General features: G+C 46.4%; 1 protein-coding gene across 1 annotated transcript in view; it reads left to right on the forward strand.

Annotated features, from left to right (window-relative positions):
* LOC106552808 (alpha-2-macroglobulin) overlaps positions 1-20,885 on the forward strand; it is a 76,984-nt gene that overhangs the window by 21,426 nt on the left and 34,673 nt on the right. Inside the window, exons 6-16 of the mRNA XM_087708046.1 lie at positions 1,957-2,125; positions 3,145-3,229; positions 5,108-5,231; positions 7,723-7,836; positions 10,736-10,897; positions 14,064-14,288; positions 14,925-14,988; positions 15,782-15,918; positions 16,460-16,609; positions 18,025-18,198; positions 20,390-20,462. Coding sequence (XP_087564172.1) covers positions 1,957-2,125; positions 3,145-3,229; positions 5,108-5,231; positions 7,723-7,836; positions 10,736-10,897; positions 14,064-14,288; positions 14,925-14,988; positions 15,782-15,918; positions 16,460-16,609; positions 18,025-18,198; positions 20,390-20,462 — 1,477 coding nt within the window. The remainder of the gene's footprint in view (positions 1-1,956; positions 2,126-3,144; positions 3,230-5,107; positions 5,232-7,722; positions 7,837-10,735; positions 10,898-14,063; positions 14,289-14,924; positions 14,989-15,781; positions 15,919-16,459; positions 16,610-18,024; positions 18,199-20,389; positions 20,463-20,885) is intronic.

Below are 20,885 nucleotides of genomic sequence, written 5' to 3' on the forward strand. Positions count from 1 at the left end.
TTCCAGCAACCTTTCTTCATATGTTTTAGCCTCCTGTCCACTAATCACCTTCGTTGCTCTTCTCTGCGCTCTTTCTAGCCGAGTGTCAAACATATTTTTTTTCATTGTGGGATGTAATAGGTTTTTCAGACATCCCATTCAGAGACTTGAATTTGAATTTGAAAATGAGAAAGGCTGCGGAAAGAAGTTGAAACGTATTTTAAGATTGTAGAAAACTCAGCCAAGCCAAATATTGGTGTGTCATAAGCAAAAGTTGTGCGTTGGCCCACAGAAATGAGATTTTAGGCTAGTCACAAAAAATTTTGTCAGCATTTCATTGACAAAATTGTTTGAAGTGATTTCTGCAATATTTGATCCGCTGCTGTCTGCTGTAGCAAGCGTGCCCTATTTTAACTGACCGCTGGTATCTCAGATAACTTATCTATGGCTATCTTGAGCAAAAAGTTTTTAGGATACTGAGAACAAACAGAAAAGAAAAATGGCATTAAATATTAACCATAGAGGTCACATTGAACAGAGTCACTTGGTGGTAAATTCTCTGTCACTAAGTCTTAGACATAGATGGCCAAAAGGCCAAATTTAACAAGTGGGGGGCATAGATGACCAGCTGTCTGCAAGGAGTATCAATCTTTCCATTCCCCACTATCCTGTCAGAGCTGAAGAAGCTTCTTGGATGAGAAGCGAAATGTCTTCAAAAAGAAAAAAAACCCCAAGGAAGTCCAGTTGCTTCCTGAAGAAGCACCTCTGGAACGATTAGTCACGTTCTGCATCAGCTATCCATGACTGTGAGGTGCACTAATTGGGGACGATGGGGTTTTGTAGTCCAGAATATTGAAAGGGACAATCAGAGAGGGAAAATCTGATTTACCTTACTTGTTCTGGGGTCAGCTGTTCCTGCCATCAGTTTTGAAACAAGAGGAGTATTCTACTTTGAGTGAATACAACAATATACAGAGCTAATAATGCAATTATATTCAGAAGGAGAGCCATAGAAATTGAAGGGATCTTGGAAGTCATCGGATCCAGTCCTTTGCTAGGGCAATGTTTTTGAGTTTGACCAAGCTTCACTTCAAGGCAATGGGTCCTTTAAGGCTTGATTAACGGAATAACAGAATTGGGGCCTTGGAGGTCTTCTAGTCCAACCCCCTGCTCAAGCAGGAAACCCTATACCATTTCAGATAAATGTCTAGTTTAATAGAAAGAAGGACTAGGGGAGACCTGATAGCCGTGTTCCAATATCTCAGGGGTTGCCACAAAGAAGAGGGAGTCAAACTATTTTCCAAGGCGCCTGAGAGTAGAACAAGAAGCAATGGGTGGAAACTAATCAAGGAGAGAAGCAACTTAGAACTGAGGAGAAATTTCCTGACAGAACAATTAATCAGTGGAACAACTTGCCTCCAAAATTGTGAATGCCCCAACACTGGAAGTCTTTAAGAAGATGTTGGATAGCCATTTGTCTGAAACGGTGTAGGGTTTCCTGCCTAGGCAGGGGGTTGGACTAGAAGACCTCCAAGGTCCCTTCCAACTCTGGTATTGTATTGTATTGTATTGTATTGTATTGTATTGTATTGTATTGTATTGTATTGTATTGTATTGTATTGTATTGTATTGTATTGTAATTTTGGCCACTACTGTAGTTGGTTCTCTCCTTGATTAGTTTCCATCCGTTGCTTCTTGTCCTGCCCTCAGGTCCTTTTTGTAGAATAGATTGACTCCCTCTTCTTTATGTCAGCCCCTCAAATATTGGAACACGGCTATCATGTGACCCCTGGTCCTTCTTTTCATTAAACTAACTTTGAATAAAACTTTGATTAACTTTGAACAAATGGGCAAAATGTCCTGCAGAAAGCAGAGCACCTGGAAAGGGTTAGAGGTTTTGGATTGTTTGAAATTAACAACAGCAAAACTGCTTCCTTGTGTTTTGTGTCCCTGCCTCCTCTTCCTCGGGACTCGCAGGACCCCAAGAGAAACCGGTTGTTCCAATGGAAAGATGTGGAACTGAAGGGGGGCCTGGTCCAGCTGGAATTCCCCCTGTCTTCCGAGCCCGCCTTAGGCAGCTACAAAGTGGTGGTTCTGAAGGATGACGAAAGACACATTCATCATCCCTTCACGGTGGACGAATACGGTAAGAGGAAGTCAATGTCTCGGTGCCTGCTTGCCCACCCCCAAATGAGATGGAAGGGTGGTTGTTAGGTTGTATCTTTCACTGCACTGATTTTGGGGGAAAGACATTATTGTAAATGATGGACAGGTTAGGAGGGAGAAACTGAGCTGTTTACTTAGTTCAGGGGTCTCCAAACTTGGTAACTTTAGATTTGTGGACTTTAATGCTCAGATTCCCCAGCCAGGCTCCCTCCCTCCCTCCCTTCCCAAAACTCATTGCTGAAACTAATTCCTTCCTTCTTTCCTTCTTCTCTCCCTCCTTCCTTCCTTCCCAAAACTCATTGCTGAAACTAATTCCTCCCTCCCTCCCTCCCTCCCAAACCTCATTGCTGAAACTAATTCCTTCCTCCCTCCCTCCCTTCCTCCCTCCCTTCCCAAAACTCATTGCTGAAACTCCTTCCAACCATCCTTCCTTCCTTCCTTCCCAAAACTCATTGCTGAAACTAATTTCTCCCTCCCTCCCCTCCCAAAACTCATTGCTGAAACTTCCTTCTATCCTTCCTTCCTTCCTTCCTTCCTCCCTCTCTCCCTCCCTCCCTCCCTCCCCTCCCAAACCTCATTGCTGAAACTCCTTCCATCCATCCTTCCTTCCCAAAACTCATTGCTGAAACTAATTCCTTCCTTCCTTCCTTCCTTCCTTCCTTCCTTCCTTCCTTCCTTCCTTCCTTCCTTCTTTCCTCCCTCCCTCCCAAACCCCATTGCTGAAACTCCTTCCATCCTTCCTTCCAAAGCTTGTTGTTGAAACTCCTCCCTCCCTCCCTCCCTCCCTCCCTCCCTCCCTTCTTTTCTTTAGCTGCCCATCTCAATCAATGACTCTGTACAACTTATAATCCCAAAATTAAGCTGCACCTTTGCTCCACGGCTATGGGAAGGAGGGCACAATGAACCAGAGTGTATTCCGGTCCTGTCCCCCCCCGCCAACCTCTTTTCTTCCTTTTTAAAAATTCTGACTTTATCTTGGTCCTCCATTCTTCCTTTTAGTGTTGCCCAAGTTTGAAGTTACCGTCAAGTCCACTCCAATCATAACAATTCTGGACAAGGAAATGGAAGTCACTGCCTGCGGCAAGTAAGTGGCAACGATCTGGCTTTCTTTTTTCCTTATTCAAAGCTAGGATTTTTTTCCTCCCTGACAGACATTCTCCAGTTTGGCATTTCCTGGCCTGTGTCTCCTTCTGTGTTATGTGACCATGTATTATGATGTTCATTTGGTAGAAACTAGTATTTGTTTCTGGCTTCCAGCAAAAAAAAAAAGCCCATTGAAGACAATAGATTCATTTAATGACCACCATAAAAAAGACATAAAATCCCAGCCTCAGTTGTGGTCGTAAATGAAGGACTACAAGTCATAACATTTTATGGGTATAGTTTTAGTTTCTAAAAATGCCACTGATGTTTTCATTTTCCTACCGTGTTTCGCCGAAAATATGACATGCCCTGAAAATAAGGCCAGGCCATATTTTTCGGGTGGGGAAAAATATAAGCCCTCCCTTGAAAATAAGCCCCTTGGACAACCCCACCCTCCAGCCAGGAAGAGCGCCACTCACCAACCTAGTGGTATCCCAAAGGAGCCAAGCCGCGGGAGCCGGGAGGCCCCCAAAGGCGCTCGTGTTGGTTGGTGCTTCGGGATACCGCTAGGTCAGTGAGTGGAGCTCTGTCTGGCTGGAAAGGGAGGTTGCTGGGCGGCTGCTCGTGAGTGTGGTCACCTCATGCCTGCTGTGTTCGCCCTGAGGCTCTTCGGGAGCCTGCTTGCAAGAGAGAGGCCACCCGGCAACCCAAAAACAAGAAGCCCAAATAAGACCCTGTCTTATTTTCGGGGGAAACACGGGTACATATTTTTTTTTTACAAATTTTAGTAACATAGCTGTTCTGACCCCGCCCCCCTCTTCCCACACCAACACACTCTGAGTCAAAGATACTTTCCGGAATTTATTAACAGACAGACAGGTCCTTGGCAGCAAGCCGGCACAGATAAGCCGTGGCAGCAATCCAACACAGATAAGTCTTGGCAGCAATCCAGCCTGCCAGCTCACAATTCTATTCTCCAACATTAGTTCCTGCGTTGATGTCTGCAAGAGGGGCGTGTGCACAAGCAGTCTTTTTATAGCCTGGAGAGGAGCCTAATGACCACCAGCTGAGTGCAATTATCTCCTGTACTTGCGCAACTGTTCCTGACGCCTATTAGCTCTTCGGTGCTGGGCATCCAGGAACAACTCACTGCTCACTCACCCTTGTCTCCTCCCCACTGGTCCAAGGCTCAGGCGCCTCCTTGTGGCCAACCAGCCTCTTTGCGCCCTGCTCGGAGTCGGAACCCTGTCCAGGGTCCTCCACATCCTCCAGCCGACTCATAGGGCTCCTCGCTGTCGGAGTCTGGTGGCAGCTCCAACGGCTCCTGCTGGGTCATAACACATAGCTATGTTTTGAGATGCATTTTATCATATCTTCTGTTATACAGGCAGTCCTCGACTTACAAGAGTTTGTTGAGTGACCGTTCAAAGTTACCACGGAACTGAAAAAAAGGACTTAAATGTAGGACCATTTTTCACAGCCTTTGCGCCATCCTCAGAGTCAAGGGATCAAAATTCAGACACTTGACAATCGGTTCACATTTATGACGGTTGCAGTGTCCCGGGGTCATATGATTGATCCCCCCTTTACGACCTTCTGACAAGCAAATTCAATAGGGAAGTCAGGTTCTCTTAACAACTGTGTGGATACCTTAATACCTGCAGTGATTCACTCAACAACTGAGCGGGGAAGATCGTAAAATGGGGAAGATTGTAAAATGGGGCCAAACTCACTTAACAAATGTCTCACTCAACAACAGAGGTCATAAGTTGAGGACTACCTGTACTACGGTAGTAGTAATTTGTTCTCCTTTTGCCCCACCCTTTTGCTCCTTAGCTGCATCATCTTCTTCTAATGTTCTGGCTGTTTCTGGTCACAGGTACACCTATGGGAAGCCAGTTCCTGGTAAAGTCAGCATCAGGGTTTGCCGGAGATATTCCTACTTCAGAAGCTCGTGTTATGGTGAAGAGTCCAAAGCCATCTGTGAGGAATTCAGTGGAGAGGTGAGTCCCAAAAATTGAAGCAGAGACCCCCTGACAGTGATGCTATTCCAGCCGGTTCTGGTTCTATCTGGTTCGAGTGAACTGATAGCAGTGGAGGCAGGAGGGTCCGCCCGCCCGCTCGGACGGCATCATGTCCTGTTTTTGACGCTCTGTGCATGCGCGGAAGGTCCTACACATGCACGGAGGTGGAGGGTGCGCTGACACTTGCGAACCGGTAGCGAAGGTAAATTTGATTTCACCCCTGCCTCAGTGACCAGGGCTTGTGAAGATTCCTCAACCGCCGGAGTCCACATGGAGTCAAACACAATCGGGGAGAAAATTTGTCTACAGCAGTGGTTCCCAACATGGGACCCATGCTCCACAGAGGGGGGCAATTTGATTTTTAATGGGAGCAATTTGAACCTTGCTTAAACCAAGTTAATGGCCTTTTAGGCTTCCTCTGTGTCAGGAGAGTTCACTTTTTGAGTAAAATAAGAATTACCGTATTTTTCGGACTATAAGACGCACCGGTGTATAAGATGCACCAGGATTTCGAAAAGGTAAGTAAGAAAAAAAAAGTTTTTGCCTTCCCTCAGCCCCCAGAAGCACTCTGCATGCTTCGGCAGCGCCCCCGTTTTTGCCTTGCCCCAGCCCTGCTGAAGCCTGCAGAGTGTTGCTGGGGGCTGAGGGAAGGCAAAAAGCCCTCTATTTTTGTGAAAACTCACTTAAAAATGACCCGTTTTTGCCTCTCTGGTCCCTGCTCAGAGTCTGAACCCTGTCCAGGGTCCTCCACATCTTCCAGAGCCGACTCATAGGGTCCCTCGCTATCGGAGTCCATCGGCAGCTCCAACGGCTCCTGCTGGGCCACAACAGAAACCCTATATCATTTCAGACAAATGGCAGTCCAATCTCTTCTTAAAATCTTCCAGTGTTGGGTCTTCTGGAAGCAAAGTGTTCCACTGGTTAATTGTTCTAAGTGTCAGGAAATTTCTCCTTGTTTCTAGGTTGCTTCTCTCCTTGATCAGTTTCCATCCATTGCTTCTTGTTCTATCCTCCAGGTGCTTCAGCAGGGGAATGGACTAGAAGACCTCCAAGGTCCCTTCTAGCTCTATTCTCATTCTGATTCTAAAAAAAGAAAAGAAAAGAATGTGGCCATATACCCCCGTTTGCCTGGATGGTCAAAACGGCTTTTTCACTATAGTGAAGTTCTCTGTTGTTCTCCAGCAGCCTTTTAGTAAATCATCTGGGCCAAGTTGCAGATCACAAATGGTCCCTGCAGGAGACAGTATGAGAACAGATTTAACAGATTAACAGAGTTGGAAGGGAGCTTATAGGTCATCTAGTCTAGTCTAGTCTAGTCTAGGCTCAAGCAGGAGACCCTACACCATTTCTGACAAATGGCAGTCCAATCTTGAAAATCTCAAGTGATGAAACTCCCACAACTTCCGAAGGCAACTTCTGTTCCATTAGTTGATTGTTCTCACGGTCAGAAAGTTCCTTTCCAGGTTGAATCTCTCCTTGTTCAGTTTCCATCCATTATTCCTTATCTGATCTTCAGGTGCTTTGGAAAATAGATTGATTCCCCTCCTCTCTGTGGCAGCCCTTCAAATATTGGAACACTGCTACCATGTCTCCCCTGGTCCTTCTCTTCACTAGACTAACCAGGCCCAATTCCTGCAACCGTTCTTCATATGTTTTAGCCTCCAGTCCCCTCATCATCCCGGTTGCTCTTCTCTGCACTTTTTCTAGAGTCTCCACATCTTTATTATAGTGTAGTGACCAAAACTGGATACAGTATTCTAAGTGTGGACTTACTACGGCTTTATAGCAGAGGTGGGTTCCTTCCGGTTCAGCCGAATAGATAGTAAACTTGGCACCCTGGGTCGCCAGAACCGTCAGCGACCAGGCCTGCCATGCCCCCCAACTGGTTCTCTTGGCGGTGCCATAGGCGGTCACCATCTTATTTTGGCTTCTGCACATGCACATTTTTTAGTACTGTGCATGTGCGCCTAGCATGCATCAAGCGCGCACACAGGGCGCATCACTGACCGAACCAGCAGTAGCAGCAGCCGGAACCCACCCCTGCTTTATAGAGTGGTATTAGCGCATCACTTGATCTTGATTAAGGATTAAAGATCTTGATTTAGGAGCCAAGGTGGCGCAGTGGTTAAATGCAGCACTGCAGGCTACTGCTAGATCAGCAGGTCAGCGGTTCAAATCTCACCGGCTCAGGGTTGACTCAGCCTTCCATCCTTCCGAGGTGGGTAAAATGAGACCCAGATTGTTGGGGGCAATATGCTGCTCTCTGTAAACCGCTTAGAGAGGCCTGAAAGGCCTATGAAGCGGTATATAAGTCTACTGCTATTGCTATTGCTATTGCTGCTATTGATTGCATTCCTCTATTAATGCAATTTAGGATGAGAAGGTTTACCCTAGGAAAATTCTTGGGGAACCCAGGAAGCGTAAAGAGAATTAGCCACGGCAACTTGCTGCTCTCTGATTTCCCATGCAGGCGGATGTTCACGGCTGCTTCTCTCATGTGTTGGATCTGAAAATATTCCAGTTGAAGAGGAATGGGTTTCAGATGGAGATCCGTGCGGACGGTGTAATCACAGAAGAGGGACAGGTAAGTTATGTGAGACAAGTGAAGGATAGCATTGGTTGGAGGTAGCGTAGCCTGCTTTATAGAGTGAGGCCTGCGGTTCACCAACAAAAGGGCGACTGACAAAACTGCACCCGACTAAACCGCGGTGACAAACCGCGAGTTCTAAACCGTGCCGATGAATGAGCACTGAATCGCGCCGACAACAGTGTGGCGACAGAAGCGCGCTGTTAATCTAACCCTAACCCTAACGCTAACCCTGACGCTAACCCTAACCCTAAACGTAACACTAACCCTAACCCTAAATGTAACCCTAACCCTAACCCTAAACCTAACCCTAAACCTACCCCTAAACCTAACCCTAAACCTAACCCTAAACCTAACCCTAACCCTAACCCTAACCCTAACCCTAACCCTAACCCTTACCTTAACTTAAATCGCCCTTAAATCGCCCTTCTGTCGACGCTATGTTGTCGGCGCGCTGTTGTCGGTGCGTTGATGACATCGCGGTTTTGGGGGACGCGGTTTTGTCGGGTCACGAGGCCTGCAGCTTCAATCTTCAGTTTTTCCTCTAAAACGCTGTTTTGTTTTGTTTTTACAAACTTGGTGATTTTAAAATGAGCAGGTTTCAACTCCCAGAATTCCCCAGCTGGTCACTCAAAAGCCACACACCTTAAAGTCACCAAGTTTGAAAGTCGCTTGCTGAGGATCGCCAGGGATTGGAAAGGATTTGGCCACAGAGCTTTTCTGGCCCAGAATTCAGGTCAAAATTTCTATTGCTGACAGTTGTTAAGTGAGTTCTGTCCCATTCATGATCTTCCTTGCTGCTGTTGTTAAGTGAATCTGGCTTCCCATCAACTGCTGGTCAGAAGGTTGGAAAAGGGGATCACCTAACTGGGGACACTGCAACCGTCCTAAATATGAACCAGTTGCCAAGAACACAAATTTTGATCACCTGACCTGGGGATGCCGCAATGGTCGTAAGTGTGAAAAAGGATCATAAGTCACTTTTTCCTGTGCAATTGTAACTTTGAATAGTTACTAAAACCAACGTGGGCCACGGTGGTGCAGTGATTAGAGTGTGGTACTGCAGGCTACTTCTGCTGACTGCCGGCTGACTGCAATTGGGCAGTTCGAATCTCACCAGGCTCAAGGTTGACTCAGCCTTCCATCCTTCCGAGGTTGGTAAAAGGAGGACCCAGATTGTTGGCGGGGGTGGGGTGGGGCAATTGGCTGACTCTGCAAACCACTTAGAGAGGGCTGTAAAGCACAGCGAAGCAGTATATAAGACTAAAAGCTATTGCTAATGCTATTTATAAGTTGACGTCTACTGGATGTCAAATGGCTGGACTAAAGGATATAATTGTCTGAATGGTTAACAAGAAAACTTTGAATCTTTCTCTGAGCCCCAGAAATGAAACTGGCCCGATCAGCTGGCTGGGGAGTTTGGCTCCGGTGTGTGTGTGTGTGTGTGTGTGTAAAAAAAAGACTGGCAAAGGGTGTTGTTGTATTGTGTTGCTCCTAAGCTTTACACGTGTCGTTGATTCCTTTTTGGCAGAAGTTAAGCTGACGGGCTCCGGTACCACGCAGATAACTTCGACAATCAGCAAAGTTGTGTTTGAAAATGTGGACAATTAATACAAACCAGGACTTCCTTTCTCTGGGAGGTAAGGCATTTCATTCAAACCGTGTATTGAATCGGTGGGTGAGTAGGACTGTAGGACTGTGCAACTGTCCTACTCTTTGGATGCAACCCACTCTTTTTTTAAAAATTAACAAACATGTAAAATACACACACACAAAACTTAGACGTACATTACATTTACACAATACAATACGAACAGGAGCTTCCTGTTCTTTATAATAGCAATGTATCAATCGATACCGCTCACCTTATATTATTTCCCCTTCTATTGTATTTCATATGGATTTCACCATTCTTAACCCTCTTATTTTACTCACAACTATTATTTTTTGAGTCTTGTTATATTCCTTCATTGATTTCTTGTTCTTTCCCCCATCCACCTATACCATTTATCCCATATCTGGTAGAATTCTGATTCTTCTTTTCCCTGGATTTCTTTAGTTAGTTTGTCCATTTCAGCACAATCCATAACCTTTCTTAGTATTTCATCTTCGCTTGGAATTAATTTGTTTTTCCATTTCTGGGCAAAGGCAATCCTTGCCGCCGTAATTATATGTAGTATTAAATACTGGATTTCTTTTTTTGTATTTAGCAGACATTATTCCTAATTTTAAAAAAAACTTCAGGTTTCCATTCTATTTTAACCCCTGTTATTGCCTCCAGCCAATTTTTTATCCTTTTCCAAAAAAATTTAGCCTCCTCACAGGCTAAATGGTAATATATTCCGTGTATTGTTTTTGCATTTCCAACATTTTGAGGAGGTATTTGATAAGATTTTAGCTAACCTTGTTGGTGCCAGGTGCCATCTGTAAAACATTTTGTACTGGTTTTCCTTGTATGCAACTGATAGTGTCATTTTTAAGTTTGTTCCCCCCAATTTTTCCCATTTGTCTAATTTAATATTGCAACCCACTCTTAAGCAACTGGACTTCCTTGTTTTTCTTCGAAGACATGTCGCTTCTCATCCAAGAAGCTTCTTCAGCTCTGCCTGGATGGTGGGGAATGGAAGGATTTATGACTAGCTGTCTGCACGGAATATAAATCCTTCCATTTCCCACTATCCAGTTCTGAGCTGAAGAAGCTTCTTGGGTGAGAAGTGAAACCTCTTTAAAGAAAAAACAAGAAAGTCCAGTTGCCTCCTGAGAAAGCCCCTTTGGGACTTAGATGAGTAGTTCATCTTACCCTCTGACCCAAGTCCTGTTCACACAACTACCCTGACTTCAATCTAGCACAGCAATATAGCATGTTTCTAAGCCTGTGTTTGCTTTGTAAATTTAGATTAAGCTTACGGACGGCAGAGACAAGCCAATAGGCAACAAGACCGTTGAACTTCAAATAACAGGAGTACAGAACAGTTCCTTCTACAAGACTGATGCTGAGGGACGAGCCCACTTCTCCATAGATACTTCCGGCTACACAGAGAATTCTATTCAAATCAGTGTGAGTATTCTTAGTGATGGGGTTAGCCATACATCACAGCCAAGTTCTTCGCCTGGTCTCTTCTTTGCCAAATAGTATCTGATGTGGAAGGTACTTTTTACTTATAATAAGAGTAGGGGTGGGCTTCAAAATTTTTAGCAAGGGTTCTTTGCCTGGTTACTGCCTGGGCGTGGCCATGATGGGAATGGCCTAGTCAGACTCCTGCACCACAGTGGAGGGGGGATTTTTGCCCTCCCCAGGCTCCAGAGGCTTTCTTCGAGCCTCCGGGAGGGTGAAAACAACCTCCCTAGGCTCCGGAGGACGGTTGCAGTGGTCCCCCGGGTAGGTGATCCTCTTTTGCGACCTTCTGACCAGCAAAGTTGACGGGAAGCCAGATTCACTTAACAACGGCGGCAAGAAAGATCATGAAATGGGGCAAGACTCACTTAACAACTGTCCGACTTAGCCATAGAAATTTTGACCTGAATTCTGGGCCAGAAATGGGCCCGTTTCTCACCTTCCCGAACTTCCGATAGGCCCATTTTCACCTTCCCCAAGCCTCTCCGCGCGTCCTTCACTTATGTGCATTTAAAACGGGCCGCGTGGGGACTCCTGGGAGGGGTGGGCGCGGCCAGCCAGGAGTGGGATTTGGGGGGGGGGATTATCTGAACTGCACAGAATCTTAGCTAGAGGTTCTCCCCCAAACCCCTGCGAACCCCCAGCAGCCCACCTCTGAATAAGAGGGGGCACAATGGCTCTGTGGTTGAAGATTTTGAGCTTGTCAGCTGGAAAGCTGGCGACCCGGGTACAAGACCCGAGGGCTGAGTGACGGGATGAGCTCCAGTTACTGTCTCCAAAATGCGAGTAGATAAATAGGTACCGTTTTGGTGGAAGGTAACAACATTCCATGCACCTCGATATATAGTCACGTTGGCCACATGAGTATAGAATGAGCATTCAGACAACCCCAGACTCCCTCAGCTGAGAAATGGATGTGAACACTCTGCCCCCCTAGAATTGGACACAGTTGAATAAGGACAATCTTTACCTTTACCTATTTATAAGTGAAAAGATAGGTCTCCCACAAGTACAAGATGAGAAGATTCTTAGAAATGGGAGAAATGTGTTTGAACTATACGTACGTATATAAAGTCAGCCAGCATTAATTGAGTCATCAAGCATTTTAAAAGAGCATGAATGAAGGTGATCATACTTGTCCCAGGTTAATAGTTCATAAAGGAAAAAGGTAAAGGTTCCCCTCGCACATATGTGCTAGTGGTTCCTGACTCTAGGGGGTGGTGCTCATCTCCGTTTCAAAGCCGAAGAGCCAGCTCTGTCTGAAGATGTCTCTGTGGTCATGTGGCTGGCATGGCTAAATGCCGAAGGCACACAGAATGCTGTTACCTTCCCACCAGTGGTGGGTTTCAAAAATTGTTCGAACCTACTCTGTGGGTGTGGCCTCCTTTGTGGGAGTGGCTTGCCGCCCATGTGACCGGATGGGAGTGGCTTGCCGCCCATGTGACCGGATATGAAGATGCCGGCGACACTTGTCAGAACCACCTTAAATTACCTCACACACAGCACTGGCATGCATAAGAATATGATGTAAACTTGTTTTTTAAAAGGCATCTTTGGTTTGCGTTAAAACAACTTCAACACACGCAATGTTCTGATTGCACCACAAACGCAGTAGTCATCCTTACCTTTCACAGAGGCACTGAGTTTTATAAATATGAGCATGATAGTGTAGAATAATCATATCCAAGGACCAGTGGTGGGTTTCAAAAAAATTTTGGAACCTCTTCTGTAGGTGTGGCCTGCTTTCTGGGTCCACTGGTGGAACCTCTTCTAACCGGTTTGGTAGATTTGACGGACCGGTTCTACCGAATAGGTGCGAACTGGTAGTAACCCACCTCTGCTTCCCACCAAAGTTGCTTCCTATTTTTCTACTTGCATATTTACATGCTTTCGAACTGCTAGGTTGGCAGAAGCTGGAACAAGTAATGGGAGCTCACTCCATTATGCGGCGCTAGGGATTCAAGCCACCAAACTGCCGACCTTTCTGATCGACAAGCTCAGCGTCTTAGCCACTGAGCCACTGTGTCTCTTTGAGCCACCGCAACCCTGTTCTCTGTTACGTCTTCTCATTTCTGGCTTTGTTTATACAGGGAGTCCTTGACTTACAACGGTTCATTTAGTGACCATTCAAAGTTACGACGACACTGAAAAAAAGTGACACGGCCGTTTTTCGAACCCGCGACCATTCTAGCATCCTCATGGCCATGCGATTTACATTTGGTCATGCTTGAAAACTGACTCACATTAATGACAGTTGCAGTGTCCCGGGGGTGGGGTGGGGGTGGGGGTGTTATCACGTGATCCCCTTTTGCGACCTTCTGACAAGGAAAATCAACGGGGAATCCAGATTCACTTAACGACCGGGTTGCTAATTTAACAACTGCAATGATTTCACTTAAGAAATAGGGCAAGAAAAGTCCTAAAATGGGGTAAAACTCACTTAACAAATTTCTCACTTAGCAACGTACATTTTGGGCTCGGTTGTGGGTCGTAGGTTGAGGACTGCCTGCATCTGTCCTTAAGGCTTGGTCTTGTGCAGCTAGAATTAGTCCTTCTGTCTCGTCAACTTTCCTGCTCTTAGTTATTGCCAGATATTGTTATTATCTGATATACTGGCTATTTTTTAATAAATGTATTGGCCATGTGATACTTTGCCTTGCCATATCTCTTTTCTAGTCTTCATCTGGTCTTTCTTGAAGGTCTGGACTCTCCAATACCCAGAGAGCCTTCATGGCATAGCAATAGCAACAGCAATAGCAGTTAGACTTATATACTGCTTCATAGGGCTTTCAGCCCTCTCTAAGCGGTATACAGAGTCAGCATATCGCCCCCACAGTCTGGGTCCTCATTTCACCCACCTTGGAAGGATGGAAGGCTGAGTCAACCCTGAGCCGGTGAGATTAGAACCGCTGAACTGCAGATAACAGTCAGCTGAAGTGGCCTGCCGTACTGCACCCTAACCACTGCGCCACCTCGGCTCATGCTAGCATGCTAGCTTCAGGGCATCGTCTTCACTGTCTTTCAGATATTCTCCCAATGCCCTTTTTTCTTCAACTGTCCAGTGTAGATGATGATGATGACAATTGGTATCCTTCCTCTTCTTTGCCAGGCAATTTATGAAAGAGAAACTCACTGTTATGATTCGAACTGGGTCTCTCCTCAACACCAAACTGCCTTCTCCTCAGCACCACGTTTCTATTCTCCAAGTTCAAGTTACCTCAAAGTTCAACAGCTTCCTAGCAAATTAAGCTGTGGGCAACATGCGGTCGTCCCGGTCCATTACGTTCTCAATTCAGAGATCATAAAGGACAAAGAAGTCGTCTTCCACTACTTGGTAAGTATGAACAAACTGGCCTTTATTTCACACACAAAGGCCGAAGGAGGAAGAGGGAGGGAGTATCTGAGGAGTAAAGTTCAGCACGGTGGTAGTATGGTACAAGAGGGATGTGGGGGAAACACGCTGTGGTGTTTTTTCCCCATAAAGGTTGATGGATCATGTAAGACAGGGATGGGAAATGATGGGCCTTTTATGACTTTTGGACTTCAACTCCCAGAATTTCTGAGCCATCCACTTCTGGCTCAGGAATTCTGGGAGTTGAAGTCCACAAGTCAGAAAAGGGACCGTTGTTCCCCACCTCTGATGTAGGGCTTCCAGATCTCAGTTGGAAAACTCCAGATATTGATAAGATGGGGAAAAGAATTACCATATTTTTTGGAGTATAAGACGCTCTGGAGTTTTTGGGGAGGAAAATAAGAAAGAAAAATTCTGCCTACGAGCATCCATGGTATTCATCTGGCTAGCGTCCTGTCAGTGTGTGAGAGAGTTGAGGGCTGTTTGAAACAAACAGTATTTGCTGTGTGAGCAACAAGGAAGGATACAGCAAGGAGCCAGGGCTCTGTATTTTGATCCTGTCCAACTGTAGAGCTCTTGACAATAAATCCTTTTCTCTCCCTCTCTCCCCTCACGAAGGTGATGTCCAGAGGGGATATTGTGAAGTCAGGAACACACACCTTGAAAGAAAAGCAAAGTAAAGGTAAAAAAAACAAAACATGTCCCCCCCTTCTCTTCCCACTTTCCCTCCACCTATATATATATATACATATATTCTTACTGTCATTTATTCTCTTACATACAATTATAGGTATACATTCACATAGTTATTTTTTTTCTTTGCCATTCTTATACTATTGTTATTCCATTTAAAAGGTTATAAGGTACAGTTTGGATTGCTTTGTTTACCATCCCTAGCACCTGTTGTAACAGCACCTTATTTTCTCTTTCTTTTCTCCCTCCCTTCCTTCTCTACTTCCTTCCTTCCTCCTCTCCTTTCCCTTCTTTCTTCCCTTACCTCTCCCCTACTCCTACCCTCTCTCTTCCCCTTCCTACCTTCTCTCCTTCTCTTTCTCTCCCTTCCGCCCACCTCTCCTTACCTCTTTCTTCTTCCCTTACCTCTCCTCCACTCTTCCTCTTCCTTTCCTACTATCTCTCCTTCTCTTTCTCTCCCTTCCACCCTCCTCTCCTTTCCCTTCCTATATTTTTCTAGTAGCTTGCCTTGTCAAGTGTTGGTGGGGATGGTCCCGGAGGTTCTTTGGTTGGGCTGTTTTCTGTTAGTTTGTTTTCGGCAGTTCCTTGACTGGGGCAGTGTTTACTTGTCCCAAAGGTGCTTTTTTCAAAAGGCAACTGGGTTTTCTTTTCCTTTTTACTTGAAGACTCTTTTCTTGGATGAGAAGCAAAATGCCTTTAAGCAAAAACGTTGCAATGGGTCGCCGTGGCCTTAATTCTTTGCTGTTTCTCAGCCTCCCTGAAAATGTCTGTTTTTTTACCAGGAATATTCAACTTAGACCTCCTTGTGGATATCAAGACCGCTCCTTTGGCCCGCTTGCTCGTGTACACACTTTTGGATAACGGAGAACTTGTGGCGCACTCTGCCAATTTCCCTGTGGAGCCCTGTTTTGCAAATAAGGTAGGGGTGCCAGTCCTGGAGTCTGGGGAAGGCTCTGATGAGGGCTCTGTGTTGGAGGCAGAGATGGGGACAGGGCTGTTCAACAGTTAACAGCTGTTTTTGGAGTCGGATATCAGTGGGGCAGAAGAACAGCTGGAGCCTGTTCCCAGTGTGCGCATGTGCAGAGTTGCCAGACGAAGGGGAACAGCTAAAGAACAGGGGTTGACTTGGGAGTAAGGCCACAGGTGGACGATGAATGGCCCCTCCCAGAGGAAATAAAAGAGGAACAAAAGGGGAGTGGAATTTGAAGGAGCCAATTAGTTCGCTTAATTGGTTCGTGACTCTCCGAGTCTCCTTGTCAAATTTTGCAAATATCGGCCTGTCAGCTCTCCAAGCCAGATAAGGTCTGTGACTGTAAATCCTCCCTTGAGAGACTTTGCTGGATGTGAATGAGCAGAATCCACAGTCAATTAATACAAGGGGTTTTTGTTGGGACAAGGAGTTTGTTTCATGCTCTTGGAAAGCCTCAGTCACATCATCACTGTCGTTTTCTGTCGCTCAGGTGGACCTGCGATTTGCTGAGCGCGAAGGCCTGCCCGGCAGTCAGATCAATCTCCATCTTGCTGCTGCCCAGAACTCCCTCTGTGCCATCCACGCGGTTGACGAGAGCGTCTTCCTTCTGAAGCCTGAAGCTGAACTTTCCGCTCGAACGGTGAGGCCAAATTGCCATCCAGGTCTTGGAGGGCTGCGAACAGTGGTGGGATTCAATTTTTGTGGGCGTGGCTTGGTGCGCGTGGTTTAAAGGTTTAAAGGTTTAAAGGTTTATTGCATTTATATGCCGCCCTATTCCCGGAGGGACTCAGGGTGGCTAACAAACCCAGGAGGGGGGGGGGTAGCACAAACAAGGTAACACAACAAACAAGATACAGAGAAAAATTTAAAAACAATAAACAGTCACACAATTCGAAGGGGGAAGGGAACTTGTCAACCCCAGGCCTGCCGGAACAGCCAGGTTTTAACGGCTTTACGGAAAGCCTGGAGGGAGGTGAGGGTACGAATCTCCGCGGGGAGTTCGTTCCAGAGGGCCGGAGCAGCCACAGAGAAGGCCCTCCTCCGGGTAGTAGCCAGGCGACATTGGCCAGTGGATGGAATCGGAGGAGGCCTAATCTGTGGGATCTAATGGGTCTTTGGGAGGTAATTGGCAGCAGGCGGTCTCTCAAGTACCCAGGTCCAATACCATGAAGGGCTTTATAAGTGACGACTAGCACCTTGAAGCGTATCCGGAGACCAATAGGTAGCCAGTGCAGCTCGCGGAGGATAGGTGTAACGTGGGTGTACCGAGGTGCACCCACAATCACTCGCGCGGCTGCGTTGTGGACAAGCTGAAGTCTCCGAATGCTCTTCAAGGGCTGCCCCATGTAGAGCGCATTGTAGTAGTCCAGTCTTGAGGTCACAAGGGCATGAGTGACTGTTGCGAGTGCCTCCCGGTTCAGTTAGGGACGTAATTGGTGCACCAGGCGAACCTGGGCAAATGCCCCTCCTGGTCACAGCCGACAGTGGTGTGGCTTGGTGGGTGTGGCTTGGTGGGCATGGCAGGGGAACGATACTGTAAAATCCCCATTCCCTCCTCACTCCACTAACCTGCTTTCCAGCTGCGTTCTGCTGTGCAGGCAACAAAAGCAGACCCAGCTGATCAGCTGGGACTCAGGAGGCAGAGAAGAAAGAAAAAGTGAGAGAGGGATGAAAGAAAAAAAGGAAAAAGGGACAGAGAGACAAAAGGAAGGAAGGAGAGAGAGAGGGGGGGAAACACATGGCAGGCAAGCCACTCCCACCAGGTCACATGGCTGGCAAGCCACTCCCACAAAGGAGGCCACACCCACAGAGTAGGTTCGAAAAAAATTTGAAACCCACCACTGCCCTGCACTTACCTGGCATGATGAACGCAGATTCCTGGGCGGGGAGGGGAGGAGTGGGCGGTGCGAGCCAGTCCTTCCAACTACTGGTTCGATGAACCAGATGCGAAATTAACATCTGGTTCACCCCAACTGGTCTGAACCGGCTGAATCCCCCCCTCTGGTCATAAGTCGAGGAGTTACCTTTATTGAACTGGGTTTCCATTATTTTCAGGTTTATGATCTGCTGCCTTTGACGGACCTCAGGGGCTATTACTACAAAGGTGAGAACTTGGAGGACCCAGACACAAACCCCTGCGTGCCCACCAAAAAGATCATTGTGGACGGAATTCGCTACGAGACTGATACCTATTCTTACGGTGAAGGTGACGCCTATACAATTCTCAGGGTAAGCACCCCCCCTCCACTCCCCAAACTCTTGGCAGAACTTGGGATTCCCCTCCGGGAGTTTGTTAGGAAAAATCAGTCATTTTAGGCTCCATCCCAAGAGCAAAGAAGGTATTTTTTTAAAAAAAACAATTACTTAATAAACAAAATATGAAAATGAGTGAAAATAGGGGCTTAAAAAAAAGAAATAAACAAAAAATGCACCAATTAAACATTCTGAGATAATCCCCATCAAGAAGAAAAAGTGGATGGATGCTGCAGGGACAGATAGGTGGCTGGTTAAACATGGGGTGATCACTGAGAAATTGGATGATTGTTGAAAGTGCTTGTATTTAGGCTATTTTGGATTAGGGATGTGCGGGTCCAGTGGTGGCTTTTCATTTTTATTTTTTTTACTACCGGTTTCCTCCTGCACATGCGCATGCGCAGAAGTGTCTGGGCCCATGGGCGGAGACTCCCGCTTCTGCCATTACCGGTTTACCCGATCCGGGCCAAACCAGGAGCAACACAACTCTGTGTGGGTCACCATAAATGTAGCTTATTTTAATCTCCACATTCGAACATGGAATAACAGAGGTGGAAGGGACCTTGGAGGTCATCTAGCTCCACCCCCTGCTCAACCTTATGCCATTTCAATCTCGTCTTAATAGCCTCCAGTGATGGAGCGCCCACAGCTTCTGAAGGCAAGCCGTTCCATTGGTTAATTGCTCTGACCATTAGGAAATTTCTCCCTAGTTTTTCCTGGATTTCTTTTTTCTGGAAAAAAGAACAATCACTTTTTTTCTTTTTTTTTTTTTGCTTTCATTCCCAGTTCTCCCTGATATGCAGGAATTTGGGGCAGAATTGATTTTAAGTGTGGAGGCTGCTGACATACAAAGACAAAATGTTTTTTTCTCTTTCACTTCACGACATGGATTTCCCCAAAGTTAGCTTTTAAAAATACCTAACATGCAGAGCTACAGAAAACCAGGAGCTTGGTACGGGGTGCGTGCGTGTGTGTGAAATCAACTTACCTTCGCTACCGGTTCACAAATGTGAGCGCACGCACTGCCTCTGTGCATGCGCTGAACCTTCGATTTCCGACGATCGGCTGTGGCGCACAATTTAAATTAGCTAGAAAGCAGGAAATCCGACGATTCTAAGCTAATATAAATCAGGCGTCACAGCTGATCGTCGGAAATACCTGTTCATCCGAACCGGTAGCATTTTTTTTCCCCACCAGATGCGTTTTGTAGTGTACGCAGATTTATTTTACCAAGAGACGGTAGCCACTTCGTACCCCTTAGGTATCTGTATCCACATGATATTTCTTTGGGTTGGATTTTGCAAATCTGTTCCCGTGGAAATCAGTGGCAGATTTTCTTTTTTATTTGTGGTGTTTTTTTCGCCTTGGAGGTGTTGGAGATCAACCTCATGCTGAAGAGGGCTGGGTTTTCATTACGGTGGGCTGGTTCCCAGCCTTGGTGGCATAATTTTGTAAGGTTTTGACACATTGACCCTCTAGGGTGGCCTAGTGGTGAAGACGCTCGCCTCCTACTCGGAAGGTTGAGAATTCAATCCTAGGAAGTGACAGGTGTTTCTCTCTTAGAGAAGGAAAATATATCTACTGCAAACTTCACGTGGCATCAGGAAGGGCATCTGGCCAGTAAATGCTCAGCTCCATCCAGCCACTCTGATTCCACCCTGCATTAAGCGATTATACTAGGGTGGTAAAAAGGGAGCGTTGTTGTGTTTTTGGCACATTTTCAGAATGAAAAGGGTGCCTTGTCACAATATAGCAATAGCAGTAGACTTATATACCGCTTCATAGGCCTTTCAGGCCTCTCTAAGCGGTTTACAGAGAGTCAGCATATTGCCCCCAACAATCTGGGTCCTCATTTTACCCACCTCGGAAGGATGGAAGGCTGAGTCAACCCTGAGCCGGTGAGATTTGAACCGCTGACCTGCTGATCTAGCAGTAGCCTGCAGTGCTGCATTTAACCACTGCGCCACCTTGGCTCTTAACCACTGCGCCACCTTGGCTCTCACATCCATCTTTATTTTCTAACCACTTTATTACAGCACTCCAGGTGGATTATAGATGGAGGATATAGATGGATAGATCGAAGGGTAGAGAGAAAGGGAGAGGAAGGGGGAGTGTCTTTTACATGCTTTCTGTGTTATTTCATGGTCAATTTCTGCTCATTTTACAGGACATTGGTTTCAAGACATTTACCAGTGCCCAGATATACAAGCCTAACATTTGCAGCAGACCAGAGCGTCACTGTAAGAATCTGAAGGGGACCAATAGGGTGGAAGTGGGGGATTCCTCTAATTATTTATTGATTGCACTTGAAGATCAAAAAATTCAAGATAGTTTCTACAACAGCGCCGTTAAAGCCCTGTCTCTTCTTTATGTCCATAAGATGAGGCAGGATAGGAAGTCTCTTGACGCCTTTGGTGTTGGATGAGAGTCCTGAGGACAGCTTGCTGGGTGGGCGTGGCCAAGGTGGGCATGGCCTAGCCAGCCTCCTGCACCATGGTGGCGGGGATGTTTTCACCTTCCGCAGGCTCCGGAGGCTTTCCTTGAGCCGCTGGGAGGGGAAAAAACTCCTCCCGTGAGAGGGCCGTTTCTCCCCCCTCTGTCTGGGTCCTGTACTTACTGGGCTGCGTGGAGACTCCAGGGAGGGGAGGGGCGGAGTGAGAGGG

This window comes from Thamnophis sirtalis, unplaced genomic scaffold, assembly GCF_051295495.1.
Source record: "Thamnophis sirtalis isolate CommonGarterSnake01/CBP01778 unplaced genomic scaffold, rThaSir2_p1.2 scaffold_3, whole genome shotgun sequence".
In the NCBI taxonomy this organism is placed as follows: Eukaryota; Metazoa; Chordata; class Lepidosauria; order Squamata; family Natricidae; genus Thamnophis; species Thamnophis sirtalis.